This window comes from Papio anubis, chromosome 9, assembly GCF_008728515.1.
Source record: "Papio anubis isolate 15944 chromosome 9, Panubis1.0, whole genome shotgun sequence".
NCBI classification, from domain to species: domain Eukaryota; kingdom Metazoa; phylum Chordata; class Mammalia; order Primates; family Cercopithecidae; genus Papio; species Papio anubis.
In genome coordinates, this window is record NC_044984.1 from 50,735,509 (window position 1) to 50,748,580 (window position 13,072).

Consider the following 13,072-nt stretch of genomic DNA (forward strand, 5'->3'; position numbering starts at 1 on the left):
AAACAGAATTTCCCTAAAGAGCTTATAGACCAGTTGGCAATCATCAGTTGAAATCTTGGTGGAATTGATACAAAATAATTCTGATAGGTTTTTTTTGTTTCAAAAAACTTGTCATATATGTTTGGGTGGTGACAATACTAGAACTACTTAGAAGGAACCTAATTTTAAAAACGTTTTTCAGGGATTGAAAGTGAAATGTTATAGAATATAATAAAGAGAAACCACAAAAAAAGAGGGACTGTAACAATCACATACAAAATGTTACAGTATTTTAAACTATAAGATGAAGTCTCTCTCTAGGGAAAGGGTGCTTTTTCATCCCCCATTAACTCAAAACTTTCCTGTAGCCAAATAGGGGTTCTGGTTGTTTTCCAGTGCTTCTCACCTGAGCATGCAATCAAAGTGGGAAGTTCTTTATCTGAACACCAAATGTCATACTTTCCCTAGATTTGGCTAATTTTCTCCCTATGTCCCTTGGTTCGCTCTTCACCCCTAGATAATCACTGCATAGGTCACTGCAGCCTCGACTTCCTGGGCTCGAGATTCCCCCACCTCAGCCTCCCAAAGTGCTGGGATGATCGCGCCCGGCCCGCTGACGTATTTTCTGAACAAATGATGCATTGTAGCCAGGAATCTCTTTTTTCTTTTCTTTTTTTTTTTTTTTTTGAGACGGAGTCTCGCTCTGTCGCCCAGCTGGAGTGCCATGGCGTGATCTCGGCTCCACTGCAAGCTCCGCCTCCTGGGTTCACTCCATTCCCCTGCCTCAGCCTCCCGAGTAGCTGGGACTACAGGCAGGCACCACCATGCCTGGCTAATTTTTTGTATTTTTAGTAGAGACGGGGTTTCACCATATTAGCCATGATGGTCTCGATCTCCTGACCTTGTGATCCGCCCGCCTCGGCCTCCCAAAGTGCTGGGATTACAGGCGTGAGCCACCGCGCCCGGCTGTAGCCAGGAATCTCTAGTGATATTTTGCTTCAGGCTTCGTGAGGAAAGACCATAGTCAGCTATTTTATTCTTGAAGTTTAGGAAAAAGAATTGCTCTATCTTAAACAGTGAAAGGATATTTTTTGAAGTATGGCAGCTTTCCCGAATCCCCACTTTATATCTTCCTTTGTTCTGAAATCTTAGGACCTTCGATGGTTCCGGAATCGAATCACCCTGAAGCAATTTATTTTAGAAAATAAGGCAAACCGGCTGGGCGTGGTGGCGCATGCCTTTAATCCCAGCACTTTGGGAGGCCGAGGCGGGCGGATGGCTTGAGCTCAGGAGTTCGAGGCCGGCCTGGGCAACACGGCGAAACCTCGTCTCTATTAAAATACAAAAATTAGCCAAGTGGCGCGCGCCTGTTGTCCCAGCTGCTCGGGAGGCTGAGGCGGGAGAATCGCTTGAACCCAGGAGGCGGAAATTGCGATGAGCCGAGATCCCGTCACTGCACTCCAGCCTGGGTGACACAGTGAGATCCTGTCTCAAAAAAGAAAAAAAAAAAAGAAGGCAAACAAGTAAAACAAGAATTTCTGTACAGTTCGCGCCTATCTATAGCAAAATGGATGACTTCTCCAGGGAACTGCAACTCCCAAGAAGCAATGCGAGGGAAGGTGGCAGTTACTATTTTTTCCCCGTGGGCACCTCTCGATCCAATATGGGAAATAGGTGCTAACGTTTAACACAGCGTCCTCATACTAAATCTGGGGGGGAATTGGTAACTCGAAAACCAAATACTCAGTCTTCGGAGAGAACTAACTCAACCTACTCCTCCTCAATAGGGTCCGAAAACCATTGTTACGCCCATTGGGTAACCCCGCCCCTGGGGAAAAGGAGTGGAAAGCGGAAGTGACGACACCCGGCGCTCCATTAAATAGCCGTAGACGGAACCTCGGCTTTCTCTCGGCCTTAGCGCCATTTTTCCGGGTGAGTGTGTTTGCTTCTTGTGATCGGATTCCGCGTACAATCCGTAGACATCTGACCTCGACACTTACCATCATCACACCAAACTAACTGTAGCCTTTCTCTCTTTCCCTGTAGAAACCTCTGCGCCATGAGAGCCAAGGTGAGCGGTTCCTGGTAGTAAGCTTGGGAGGTAGGAGTTGGCGAGTAGTAGGGGGAGACTGAGGAAAGTCCGCCATACCTTCTGAACTACTGGGTTTCAAGGGTACCAAGAGCTGGTGGGAGAGGAAAAGTAGTTTGTAAGAGAGCTAGCGGTTAAGTGCTATGGGTAGAGAGGGTGGGAATTAGAAAAGGGTGGAAGTCTGATTTTATGTTGCGAGGGTGTCCCAGTTACTGATGTAGTTGCTACGACCAATCTCATACTTGGTTAAGAATCTGCCCGGTTCTAAAGAGTGCATTTCATATCCCTCCTAAGCCTACTAATAAGCTTTATCTCTCTTTTTTTTAAAAAAATTATCTGCTGCTTGTGAACGGTTGCTAGTGGAGGAAGAAGCGAATGCGCAGGTATGTTGGAGACTTTGCCAGCCCAGGAGGAGGGAAGTTCCTTGGACAAAACTTAGGAGAAACATTTGGTTTGGAAATCTTAAAAGATCTTTAGGAGAAAAACGTTTGAGTATTTTCTTCCTAGGGCAAAGGATAGAACAGAGGACGATAGAACCGTAGTGCTTGTTCATTTTACCACCTCATGTTATGTGCACGTTTGATTTAATGTAGGAGGGAAAGAACTCTGGTTTGAGAATAGGTGTATTCCATTCCTGTGTTTGCTTTTCAGGCTGAAGCGCAAAAGAAGAAAGATGAGGCAGAGGTCCAAGTAAACCGCTAGGTTGTTGCATCGTGGAGGCCACAGGAGCAGAAACATGGAATGCCAGGCGCTGGGGATGCTGGTACAAGTTGTGGGACTGCATGCTACTGTCTAGAGCTTGTCTCAATGGATCTAGAACTTCATCGCCCTCTGATCGCCGATCACCTCTGAGACCCACCTTGCTCATAAACAAAACTGCCCATGTTGGTCCTCTGCCCTGGACTTGTGACATTCTGGACTATTTCTGTGTTTATTTGTGGCCGAGTGTAACAACCCTAAAATAAATCACCTCTTCCGCTCTTTTAGCTGAAGAATTAAATCGTCTTGTCTATTACGTTTTTTATGGTTCCATCGGGTGGGGGTTTTCTATCATTACAGTTTGCCCTGTCACTGCCTGTGCTATGGAGGATATCAAAGGCAACAGCCCGGGTTATGTGGTGTGGTTTGCATCTCGATGGAGCTGGATTGGATATGATGTATCTCTGGAGGCAGGTTTTAGATTTCGCGGGTTATTTGGGGCCAATGCTGGTACCGCCCCTACCTTCCAGGAGGCCTACCTTGACGACTACTGCTTAGTAGCCTGCGTCGCGCCTTTGGGTTAGGTTGCCATGGTGACACGCAAAGCGTGGTGGGAACTTCCTGCGGCATGTCGCACGCCTACTTTGTACACCATAGAGTATGGTTCCGGGTCTGGTGGCTAGAGCGTCACTTCTTCCGCAGGAAGCGGAAGAGCGATCGGGTGGGCGGCTCTTTGTCGAAGCTAGAGGACCGGCAGGCGGCAGCAGCAACTACGGCGGCGGCGGCAGGTGAGGGAGGCGGGAGACTTAGGTGGAGGCCGCGCCCGGAGGGGAGGAGTCGGGGCCGGCCCAGCGACTGGGCTCGGCCGGGCCACACAAGGCCCCCCAGAACCGAGCTGGCTCGTCCTCACACCCCAGGGCAGTGCCCCTTTTCTGACTGACCCCGCATCGCGAGCAAACGCCAGCTTCGTGACGTCACAACCCTGCCCATCCCCTCAGCTTGATGACACCTGGAGCCCCAGCTCCCCGCTTCACTTCGCGCGCCCTTAGTGTCCCTTTCACGTAGCCCACGGCTGAGCGCCAGCGGCACTGCACGGAACCTGCCAAGCTAGAAGACTTGCTGCGGGAAAACTCCTAGGACTTTTTTCGCAAACTCTAGGGTGTTGGGAAGCGTCACAATCACTGCCTCCAAGTCTAATCGGCCATCCCACTGCACTGTCAGGCGCTGCCCTTTTAAGGTTCTTCACTAGCCATTATTAACTCCAACCCTTAGCCGGGCTCTGACCCTCACATCCTCTTTCATCTTGATGCAGGGCGTCCCGCACCCTTTGTTCACTCAGAGCTGGTTTTCCAACCCATGCTCCCAGTCCTTCCGAATTAGTTTTATCTCTTACTCTTCTTACTGGCCACTTCTTCCTTGGACAGGTGAAGTTCAGTTTGAACCCTGAGAAAATCCTGACGTTCCCTAAGCTTTGCCGTTTTGTCAGATTTCTTTCTTGTGACAACCACCCCATAGTCCTCCACTCTTACCCCTCCTTCCACCCAAGTCTGTGTTTTTTTCCTGCTCAGAACCCAGCAGTGATGTGGAGGTGGAGACCCACAGGAGCCCCGGACTTCACCTGAGCTACCTCAGGTATCAATTCTGGGAGAGTTGGGTGGGGAGGAGCATCATATCTAATTATCTGCTGCTGGTGCGACTTGCAACGTGAGCCAGGTTTGGAGAGATGGCATTTGTACTTCACCTGGTCATTCCCTTTTACTAAAAGTTTGTATCTTTTACCACTTCTTTCCTTGATTGCTTCTATTATTCTGGGACTATCTCCCTTTAGAGGAGGAGGACCCTCTTACAGATTCTCATGTAACTGTGGTCTCTGGTTTGGTTCGTTCGTTTTAGGGAGACCTAAAGGCAAAGTCACAGCAGTGGGATGGGGTAGGTCAAGGCCAAAGTAATCAGGAAAGATTCCCTTATGCTCAAAGGGAACAATGTGAAGTTTTCCTATTTCAGCGGCAGAGGGAGCCTGAACACCGCATAGGAAAGGCTTGGGAGGTCAGACACGTGGTAGCAGGGACTCCAGGTCTTACTAGGGGTGGAGAGAGGGGAGGGCTAGAACCAGGGCAGTGGACTGACATTCCAAAGCTCTCTTGGGAAATAGGAGACTTAAAAAGCTTTTATGGAGTCTATAAATAAAGAGGATCTTTATGGGTTGAGGAATGGTGTGGCTGGATGTCAGTGGGATCTTCACAGAGGGGAGTAGGAAGGGGGTGGAGAATGGGGAAAGGTCACTTGTTCCTGTGAAATTAACTCCTTCCCACCTTGACCTTATCACAAATGGTTTGTCCTGGAAATCTAGAAGTGGAGATTCTAACTTAGAACTCATACCCTGAAATAGAGGGGGCTGACCTCTCTGCCGCTGACAGTGATGATGGGTAGGAGGGAATACTAAAATATGACAAGTTTTGAGACTCCCCTCAAGCTGGTGACACCAGTCTCTTCACCCAGGATTTCTTGGCTTCTAGAGATTTGATACGTGCAGAGCCCTCACCTGAGGAAAAGGAAAAGGGGTTAAGGAAGTTTTGTTACCATCTTCTACAACCCTAGTAGCTCAGTAGTAGCCCATCTTGGGCACTATTCCCAGTTTCCTCCCAGACTGTTCAGATACTGACTGCAGTTTTAATTTCACTTCCACAACTTTTAATAAGGTCAGCTCAGAAGGAAAGATGAAATCCAACACTTATTTTTTCCCTGCTCCCTCCTGGGCCTATCGTCATTAGTGAAATTAGGTGGCTTCACCCCAACTCCTTCCCTCCTCTGTTAGCCAGGCAAGTGTGAATCATTCTGACCCAGACCAGGTGCACAAAAGCCTGGGCGGGACTTTTGATGAGTCAGACATTTCAGCCAGAATTCTTATCCCTTAGATTCTCCATCTCTAAAGCCATTGCCCCTCTGGGCCGCCTGCTCTATAGTCAGGAAGAGTGGGATCTCCCTGGAGGACTCCTGTTTGATACAGTTCTCCTCTTTTGTAGTGGTCACCAAGAGTGGCAAGATAAAGAAAACCCTGAGTTGGGCGGGACCAGGATGCCTGACCGGGACAGCTATGCCAACGGTACCGGGAGCAGCGGTGGAGGCCCTGGAGGTGGTGGCAGCGAGGAGGCCAGTGGGGCAGGGACAGGCAGTGGCGGGGCCAGCTCAGATGCCATCTGTAGAGACTTCTTGAGGAATGTGTGCAAGCGAGGCAAGCGTTGCCGATACCGCCACCCAGACATGAGTGAGGTGTCCAACTTGGGGGTGAGCAAAAACGAGTTCATCTTCTGCCATGACTTCCAGAACAAGGAGTGTAGCCGCCCAAATTGCCGTTTCATCCATGGCTCCAAGGAGGATGAGGATGGCTATAAGAAGACAGGAGAGCTTCCCCCACGGCTGAGGCAGAAAGTAGCAGCTGGCCTTGGCCTTTCACCGGCAGACCTACCAAATGGCAAGGAGGAGGTCCCTATCTGCCGTGACTTTCTCAAGGGTGACTGTCAGAGAGGAGCCAAGTGCAAGTTCCGTCACCTGCAGCGGGATTTTGAGTTTGATGCTCGGGGTGGAGGAGGCACTGGTGGGGGCTCAACAGGCTCAGTCCTCCCAGGACGACGTCATGATCTCTATGATATCTATGACCTTCCTGACAGGGGCTTTGAGGACCATGAGCCAGGCCCAAAACGCCGGCGAGGTGGATGCTGCCCCCCTGATGGCCCTCATTTTGAGTCATATGAATATAGCTTGGCTCCACCGCGAGGGGTGGAGTGCAGACTGCTAGAGGAGGAGAATGCCATGCTCAGAAAGCGGGTAGAGGAGTTAAAGAAGCAGGTCAGTAACCTGCTGGCCACCAATGAGGTATTACTGGAACAAAATGCTCAGTTCCGCAATCAGGCCAAGGTTATAACCCTGAGCTCCACTGCACCAGCGACTGAGCAGACTCTGGCCCCCACTGTGGGCACTGTCGCTACTTTTAACCATGGCATTGCCCAGACTCACACTACTCTCAGCAGCCAGGCTCTACAGCCTCGTCCAGTGTCCCAGCAAGAACTGGTGGCCCCTGCTGGAGCTCCAGCAGCTCCCCCAACTAATGCTGCACCTCCTGCTGCTCCACCACCCCCACCCCCACACTTGACCCCAGAGATCACGCCACTGTCAGCTGCCCTGGCTCAAACAATTGCCCAGGGAATGGCACCCCCACCTGTCTCCATGGCTCCTGTGGCTGTATCTGTGGCTCCTGTGGCCCCTGTGGCTGTATCGATGGCCCAACCCTTGGCAGGAATCACAATGAGCCACACCACCACTCCCATGGTGACTTACCCTATCGCTTCCCAGAGCATGCGCATCACGGCCATGCCACACTGATGGGGCTAATGGACACTCCCCTGGTATAGCCTCCCAGGGCTGGGGTCAAGGGGCCCTTGCCCACTTGCCTAGCCCTCCCCAGCCCTGTCTGAAGGGCTGCCTTGAGAACTAGGACAAGAGACTACAAGGAGTATGTCCTGAGGAGGGGTTGGGTTGGTGTGTTTTCTCTCACCTCCCTTTTATGAGGGTCCTCTTGTCCATCTTCAAGCCTCACAGTGGGGTCTTGCAGAGGAATGCAGACTGAAGCCAGCAGAGAGGAAGGACTGACTGAAGGGCTGTGTCCTCTTACGGGAATTTGGGAACATCCCTCGTCTTGTCCTCTCTTCTGCACAGCACAGGTTCCAGCACTGGTTTTGGAAGAAAAAAATACCCTGCCCAGAGGGAAAGCCAGGAAAGATTGGGAAGTGGGTGATTAGGAGAGAAGGCCTGACAGGAGCCTTCAGACAATTTGGGTCCTAGTTGGTTGGGTTGGACAATAAAGGAATTGCTTCTGGGCCCTGGGAAGGCTGGGACCGTAGTGCTCCAGCCCAGAGACTAGGGAAGCATTCATTACCCTAGTTTGGCCTGAAAATCCATAGGGCAGGGCCCACTACTTTCCAAAGAAATAAAAGAACAATTATTTTTAACAAATGGAGGCAGTGAAAACTTGCTTAGATATTCTGTGTGGAAGATGGGAGCAGTAAATAGATCTCATGCCAAAATGGGATAAAGACCCCAGCCTCACATAGCTTTGGTAAGATGGATAGGAGCCAGTGAAGAAGGGTAGGGACCCAGAACAAGACCAAATGGGGCTTTGGGGAAGGCACTTTATGGGGCAAAAGCTTTGGAGCCACCTAGTCTAGTTTAAAAATAGTCCCATCTGTTTCTGGTCTCTGTCGGTATGTGCTGTTCCCAGGTTGCCTTAGTAACCAGGGCTCCTAGGGTCATTTAGCGGGGCAGGCAGTAAGGAGGGTGTATTTGCTGAGAAATGGGGATGGGATGTTACATAGTTGACAGGTCCTTATTCAAACAGAGCAGGACAGGTGGAGTTGATGGCAGTTGCCTCTGAGTTGATGGCAGTTAATGTCCCTCCTACGCCAGCCCTTCCTCAGTGGCCAGTTCCTTAAGCCTTCAAGGCTTAGGAGGTCTGGGAAAAGAGTCCTTCTAGGGACACAAGGCTCAGGGTCCATCCCTTTCCTCTATCTCCACATAGCAGAAGTTTTAAATCTACTTTAGTCAGTAAGGCCAGGGGCCCCAATAGTCAAACCTCAGTTCCTCCTCAGCTCACGGCTGATGTAGGGAAAACAACTCAGGTGTCTAGTCTAATGGGACAGTAGATTTGGGGGTAGAGAGTGATCCTGGATTGTGTTCCCCCTCGTTATATCTCGTGCTACCTCTTGCTGTCTTGTCTGGTTGATCACTCAGGTCGCATCTGGGATTGGAGATGGTGGGCTAGGTCAAGGCCAGTCATTAAAAAGCCTAAAGACTGAAAGTGGGCTAACATTGTTTGTGGATTTTAGAAGCAACACATTGATAAGTTTAATGTTGTTTTTTTGGGGTACAAGTTTTTTTTTTTGTTTTGTTTTTTTTTTTTGAGATGGAGTCTTGCTCAGTTGCCAGAAGACTGGAGTGTAGTGGCACAATCTCAGCTCGCTGCAACATGCGCCTCCTGGGTTCAAGTGATTTTCTTGCGTCAGCCTCCTGAGTAGGTGGGACTACAGGCACCTGCCACCAAGCGCAGCTAATTTTTTTATTTTTAGTAGAGACGGGGTTTCATCATGTTGGCCAGAATGGTATCGATCTCTCGTGATCCACCCGCCTCAGTCTCCCAAAGTGCTGGGATTACAGGTGTGAACCACCGCGCCCGGCAGTTCTAGACTATTAAAAGAGATGGCTTACGAGCATTTAGAGAAGAATGTAACAATAGATACCAACATGAATTATCAGTCAAATCCTGACTGACTGTATTTCCTCCTTGCCAAGTTATCTCCAAAGAGGTAGATTTGGAAACTTTAGATGTTGTATGTCTTGTATGTATTTACTCCAGCTAAAGACCACCAAGAATACACCTGGTAATTGAGCAAGTTGGGTTTAATGCTCATTGCAGTGAGGGGGAGGGCTCACCATTGAGAATACGTGGTCTGTCTCAGCATGAGGGTGTTAGGAAGGACTTAGAGGACTTAGATTTGGTTAAGTGATTTTGGGGAAGATTCAAGAAAGCGGGTGTTTTTATGGGTTGGGTGCTGTTAAGGGAAGCAAGGATAACTCTATGATTGGGTAGCTTGTCTAGAAGAAGGGCAGACAAGTGAACCTAAGCTGCAGTCGATGATGAAGTCACTAGCTGGGAAAGGGGATGTTTGCTGTTTTGTGGTTTGCACACTGACCTTGTTTTGTGCTTAAACAAAATTGTCAAGTGATTTTGTTTTTTGTCTCACTTCATCACAGTCACTGAGTGATCTTGTCCGATGCTGGTGTTTTGTGAGATTGTGTCCAAGAGAACTCCTGACCTCAAATAGAAGAGAACTTTTGGACACAAACACACATAGCTTACAGGTACTACCTGTGAGCACCAGGTCAGCCCTAACAGCTCTGAAGCCTGGCTGTGTCAGACCAGTTCCCAGATTACAGGAGCTGCTTTCCTCTCACCTGCTAAGTCATCACAGATAAGAGGAAAATTATGGGTCAGTTAATAGTAGCATTTTTTCCTTTCACATGGCTCTGGTTAAAAAATAATAAGATAAAAAAAATAGCATTTGGTGGAATCAAACTGAACACTTGTACTTAGTGTTGGTTAGGGCATTTATGTTGGTGAAATCTCTGTTCTCTAGTGATAAGCCCAAGGGCTGTGTTTTATTATAAAAAGAAAAACCCCAACTTGGGTAAACATATAAAAAGCCCATTTATCAACAGTAACACAGGAAGAGCTAAATAATATCCAAAGTGTCTGTAACTTGGATTGACTAAAACACTGGAGCACTCTCACACTAAAAACTTGCTTAGATCTTGAGCTTGTCGGGGAACAATGTTAGAGATCTATATGAGCAATAATTCACATGAGAACAACCTGGGACTTCCAGTTGGCTGCAAAAAAATAGAATCTTAGCCCTCAATGTGTCCATTTATAAATATTAAGAGCATGCTATGTTCTAGGCATCTTTCTAGGAGGCTCCATAAGGGCAGTAGAACCTTGGTAATGGATTATAAATACAGCAGTCTATGTTCTGCGTTAAGTATAACCACTTAGTAGTGTGTTCTTCTAAATGTAATTTTTAAAGAGGGCCATTGACAAACCAGTGTGGTTTGCTGGAAAAAAGAAAAGGCTGGCAAGAGACAGCTTCAAATAGAAGTCTACAAATATTTGAAGGGCTGCCCAGTGGAGGAAGGTCCTGTTTGCTACATAGGAAATAAAAAGGGAGTTCTGGAATAATGGCTAACATTTGTTTTTTTTTTGTTTTGTTTTGTTTTTGAGACAGAGTCTCACTGTGTCGCCCAGTCTGGAGTGCAGTGGCGCGATCTCCACTCACTGCAAGCTCCACCTCCACGGTTCATGCCATTCTGCCTCAGCCTCCCAAGTAGCTGGGACTACAGGCGCCCGCCACCACGCCTGGCTAATTTTTTTTTTTTTTTTTTTTGTATTTTTAGTAGAGACGGGGTTTCACCGTGTTAGCCAGGATGGTCTCAATCTCCTGACCTCATGATCCGCCCGCCTCGGCCTCCCAAAGTGCTGGGATTACAGGTGTGGGCCACCGCGCCCGGCCAGCTAACATTCGTTGACTGCTTAATGTAAGCCAAGGCTCTGTGCTAGGCACTTTACATGCAACGTCTCGTTGACACAATGGGTACTATTATTGTACCCATTTTACAGAGGAGAAAGCAGGCTTAAAAAGTAACCTGCCCAGGGTTCTGCAAGTAAGGAATGGGGCCAGGAATCTATTCAGGCAGTCTGACTCCAGACTTGACATAAGAAAGTTCTAATGATATAGCCATCCAACAAAGGGATCATTACTTGGCAGTTTTTTTATTTGTTTGTTTTTTGAGATGGAGTATCACTCTGTTGCCCAGGCTGGAGTGTAGTGGCATGATCTCGGCTCACTGCAACCTCCACCTCTTGGGTTCAAGTGATTCTCCTGCCTCAGCCTCCCAAGTAGAGTATCTGGGATCACAGGCACCTGCCACCATGCTTGGCTAATTTTTGTATTTTCAGTAGAGGGGGTTTTGCCATGTTGACCAGGCTGGTCTTGAACTCCTGACCTCAGGTGATCCGCCTGCCTCGGCCTCCCGAAGTGCTGGGATTACAGGGTGAGCCACCGCGCCTGGCTTGGCAGTAACTTGAGGAATAAAGAATACGGAAGGAATTTCCTCAAATTTGTTGCCCTTCCCATCTTTGTGAGCTGAGATCAGAGTACCCTCTGCCTCTGCCTCTGCCTCTTGGAGGCGATTATGGTTTACATATAAATGCAGATTGCAAGTCCAGGAAGTTTATTCTCTTTCCTCCTGTAGGCCTCATGCTGTAAGACACTTCCTCTAACAAATGGCCATCCCTTCCTGTTGTCCACTTACTGCTTATCACCACCAGGTGGCACCTGGGCAGCAGAATTGTCAGTGGGCGGGGACACACCCTGTTTACTTGTGTTGGTAACTAACTGCATTGCAGCTGCTGATCCTGTGGCTCCTGGGCCCCAGCTGGGACAAGACCTTCCTGAGGATGAAGTTTTATCCCCTATATAATTTCTGATGTTCTGGATGAGGTGAGGAAGGGAGAAGTTTGGAAAGGAACATCCATAGGTCATCCTCTCCATTCGCCCACCCTCAGGAACATCCTCCGCTACTCCAGTGCTTGGCAAATTTCAGTTTATAGAGAGGTTTCTCTCTCAGGAGTTTCATCCATGTTCCTGCTGTAGTTCTGCTTTATCAGTTGGTGAGCAGATCACTCATAATTCCTCCAAGTTCCTTGTTTCCTTTTCTACCTGCTCACCTCTGGGAATATGGAGGATGTAGGAGAGAGAATATTGTTTCTTAAATAGTTCTGCAAACTGAGTGAAGCAGTTGAGATACTACTGGCCCTAGGGAAGTAGAGAAAAGGAAGTGAAAAAATTTAAGGGGTAGAGGCTGGGCAGGGACAGGTTTTAAGCAGCTTTGGTAAACACAGGCTGATGAAATCTGTGCCCTGCAGAACCAGATAAAATTTATCAGCTGCAGGCCTCATCCTGTAAGACACTTCCTCTAAGAAATGGCTAGTTTCTCCCCAATGATCAACCCCAGTTCTGCTGCTGCATCTGACAGATTTACATAATATGCCCCACATATACTGCATTAAAAGGTAATCATCTTATGACCAACACTTCCGTCATCAACGTCCAGTTAGCCTAGTACCTAGATCCCAGGACAACACTCTACCTCTAAGGCCAGTTAACTAGTAACAATAGTCATCGGTGTACCCTGCACTTTTTCCTTCCTAAACCTACACAGTACACTGTGGGACTGCATTAGTTCTGCACCTGACTGGCAAACCTTCCTTCTAACTCAGGCAAATGTGAAAGGGAATTGTCTTTCCCTCACTCTTGATCCCTCATTTTAGTGTCCTAGAAGTTCCTCAGGGTCTGAAAATTCTTGGAAAATGTAATAATTTGCGCTGCCTCCCTCCCTTTTGGAGCCAACTAGTCTTATACCCATCCTCTATGATAGAGATGACTTATTAACTCTTGGAAATTTCCAAAAAGAAATAAAGCCTCACTTTCTATTCACTCCTCTGCTTTTTCCCCCACTTTCCCTGAAGGCTGGATTATCTCAACTCTGTAATTCTCTGACTCTCCAGTTTTCTCCAGGGTCAGTCGTTACACCACACAAACAAGGTAGGGGATTGGGGACGGGATAGACAGGGTCAATCTTCAAACACTTTCATTCCATATACGATCGTATCCTTTCCTTTTGTAAAGGCAGGCAGGA

General features: G+C 48.2%; 1 protein-coding gene and 1 long non-coding RNA gene across 8 annotated transcripts; one reads left to right on the top strand and one right to left on the bottom strand.

Moving 5' to 3' along the window:
* Positions 1-851: 851 nt before the first annotated feature.
* On the bottom strand, positions 852-3,395 carry LOC116268881. Of its 3 annotated transcripts, none has more exons than XR_004176085.1 (3): positions 3,307-3,395; positions 1,980-2,162; positions 852-1,161 (listed from the first exon to the last, which is right to left on the bottom strand). It is a non-coding gene; the product is annotated as an uncharacterized LOC116268881 (long non-coding RNA). The 3 variants fall into 3 exon arrangements; XR_004176084.1 differs by lacking the exon at positions 852-1,161 and adding an exon at positions 1,424-1,464; XR_004176086.1 differs by lacking the exon at positions 852-1,161 and having other exon boundaries at positions 1,926-2,162.
* ZC3H10 (zinc finger CCCH-type containing 10) lies at positions 1,841-9,543 on the top strand. 5 transcript variants are annotated; one of them, XM_003906583.5, is made up of 6 exons: positions 1,841-1,911; positions 2,026-2,050; positions 2,429-2,451; positions 2,720-3,555; positions 4,336-4,399; positions 5,791-9,543. In XM_003906583.5, the coding sequence occupies exons 4-6, from the start codon at positions 3,396-3,398 to the stop codon at positions 7,145-7,147; spliced, it is 1,581 nt and encodes a 526-aa protein (XP_003906632.2). In that variant the 5' UTR covers positions 1,841-1,911; positions 2,026-2,050; positions 2,429-2,451; positions 2,720-3,395; the 3' UTR covers positions 7,148-9,543. The 5 variants fall into 5 exon arrangements, with proteins under 5 accessions (XP_003906632.2, XP_021778187.1, XP_031506403.1 ...); XM_031650543.1 differs by having other exon boundaries at positions 1,889-1,911; positions 2,026-2,080; XM_021922495.2 differs by lacking the exon at positions 4,336-4,399.
* Positions 9,544-13,072: the final 3,529 nt, after the last annotated feature.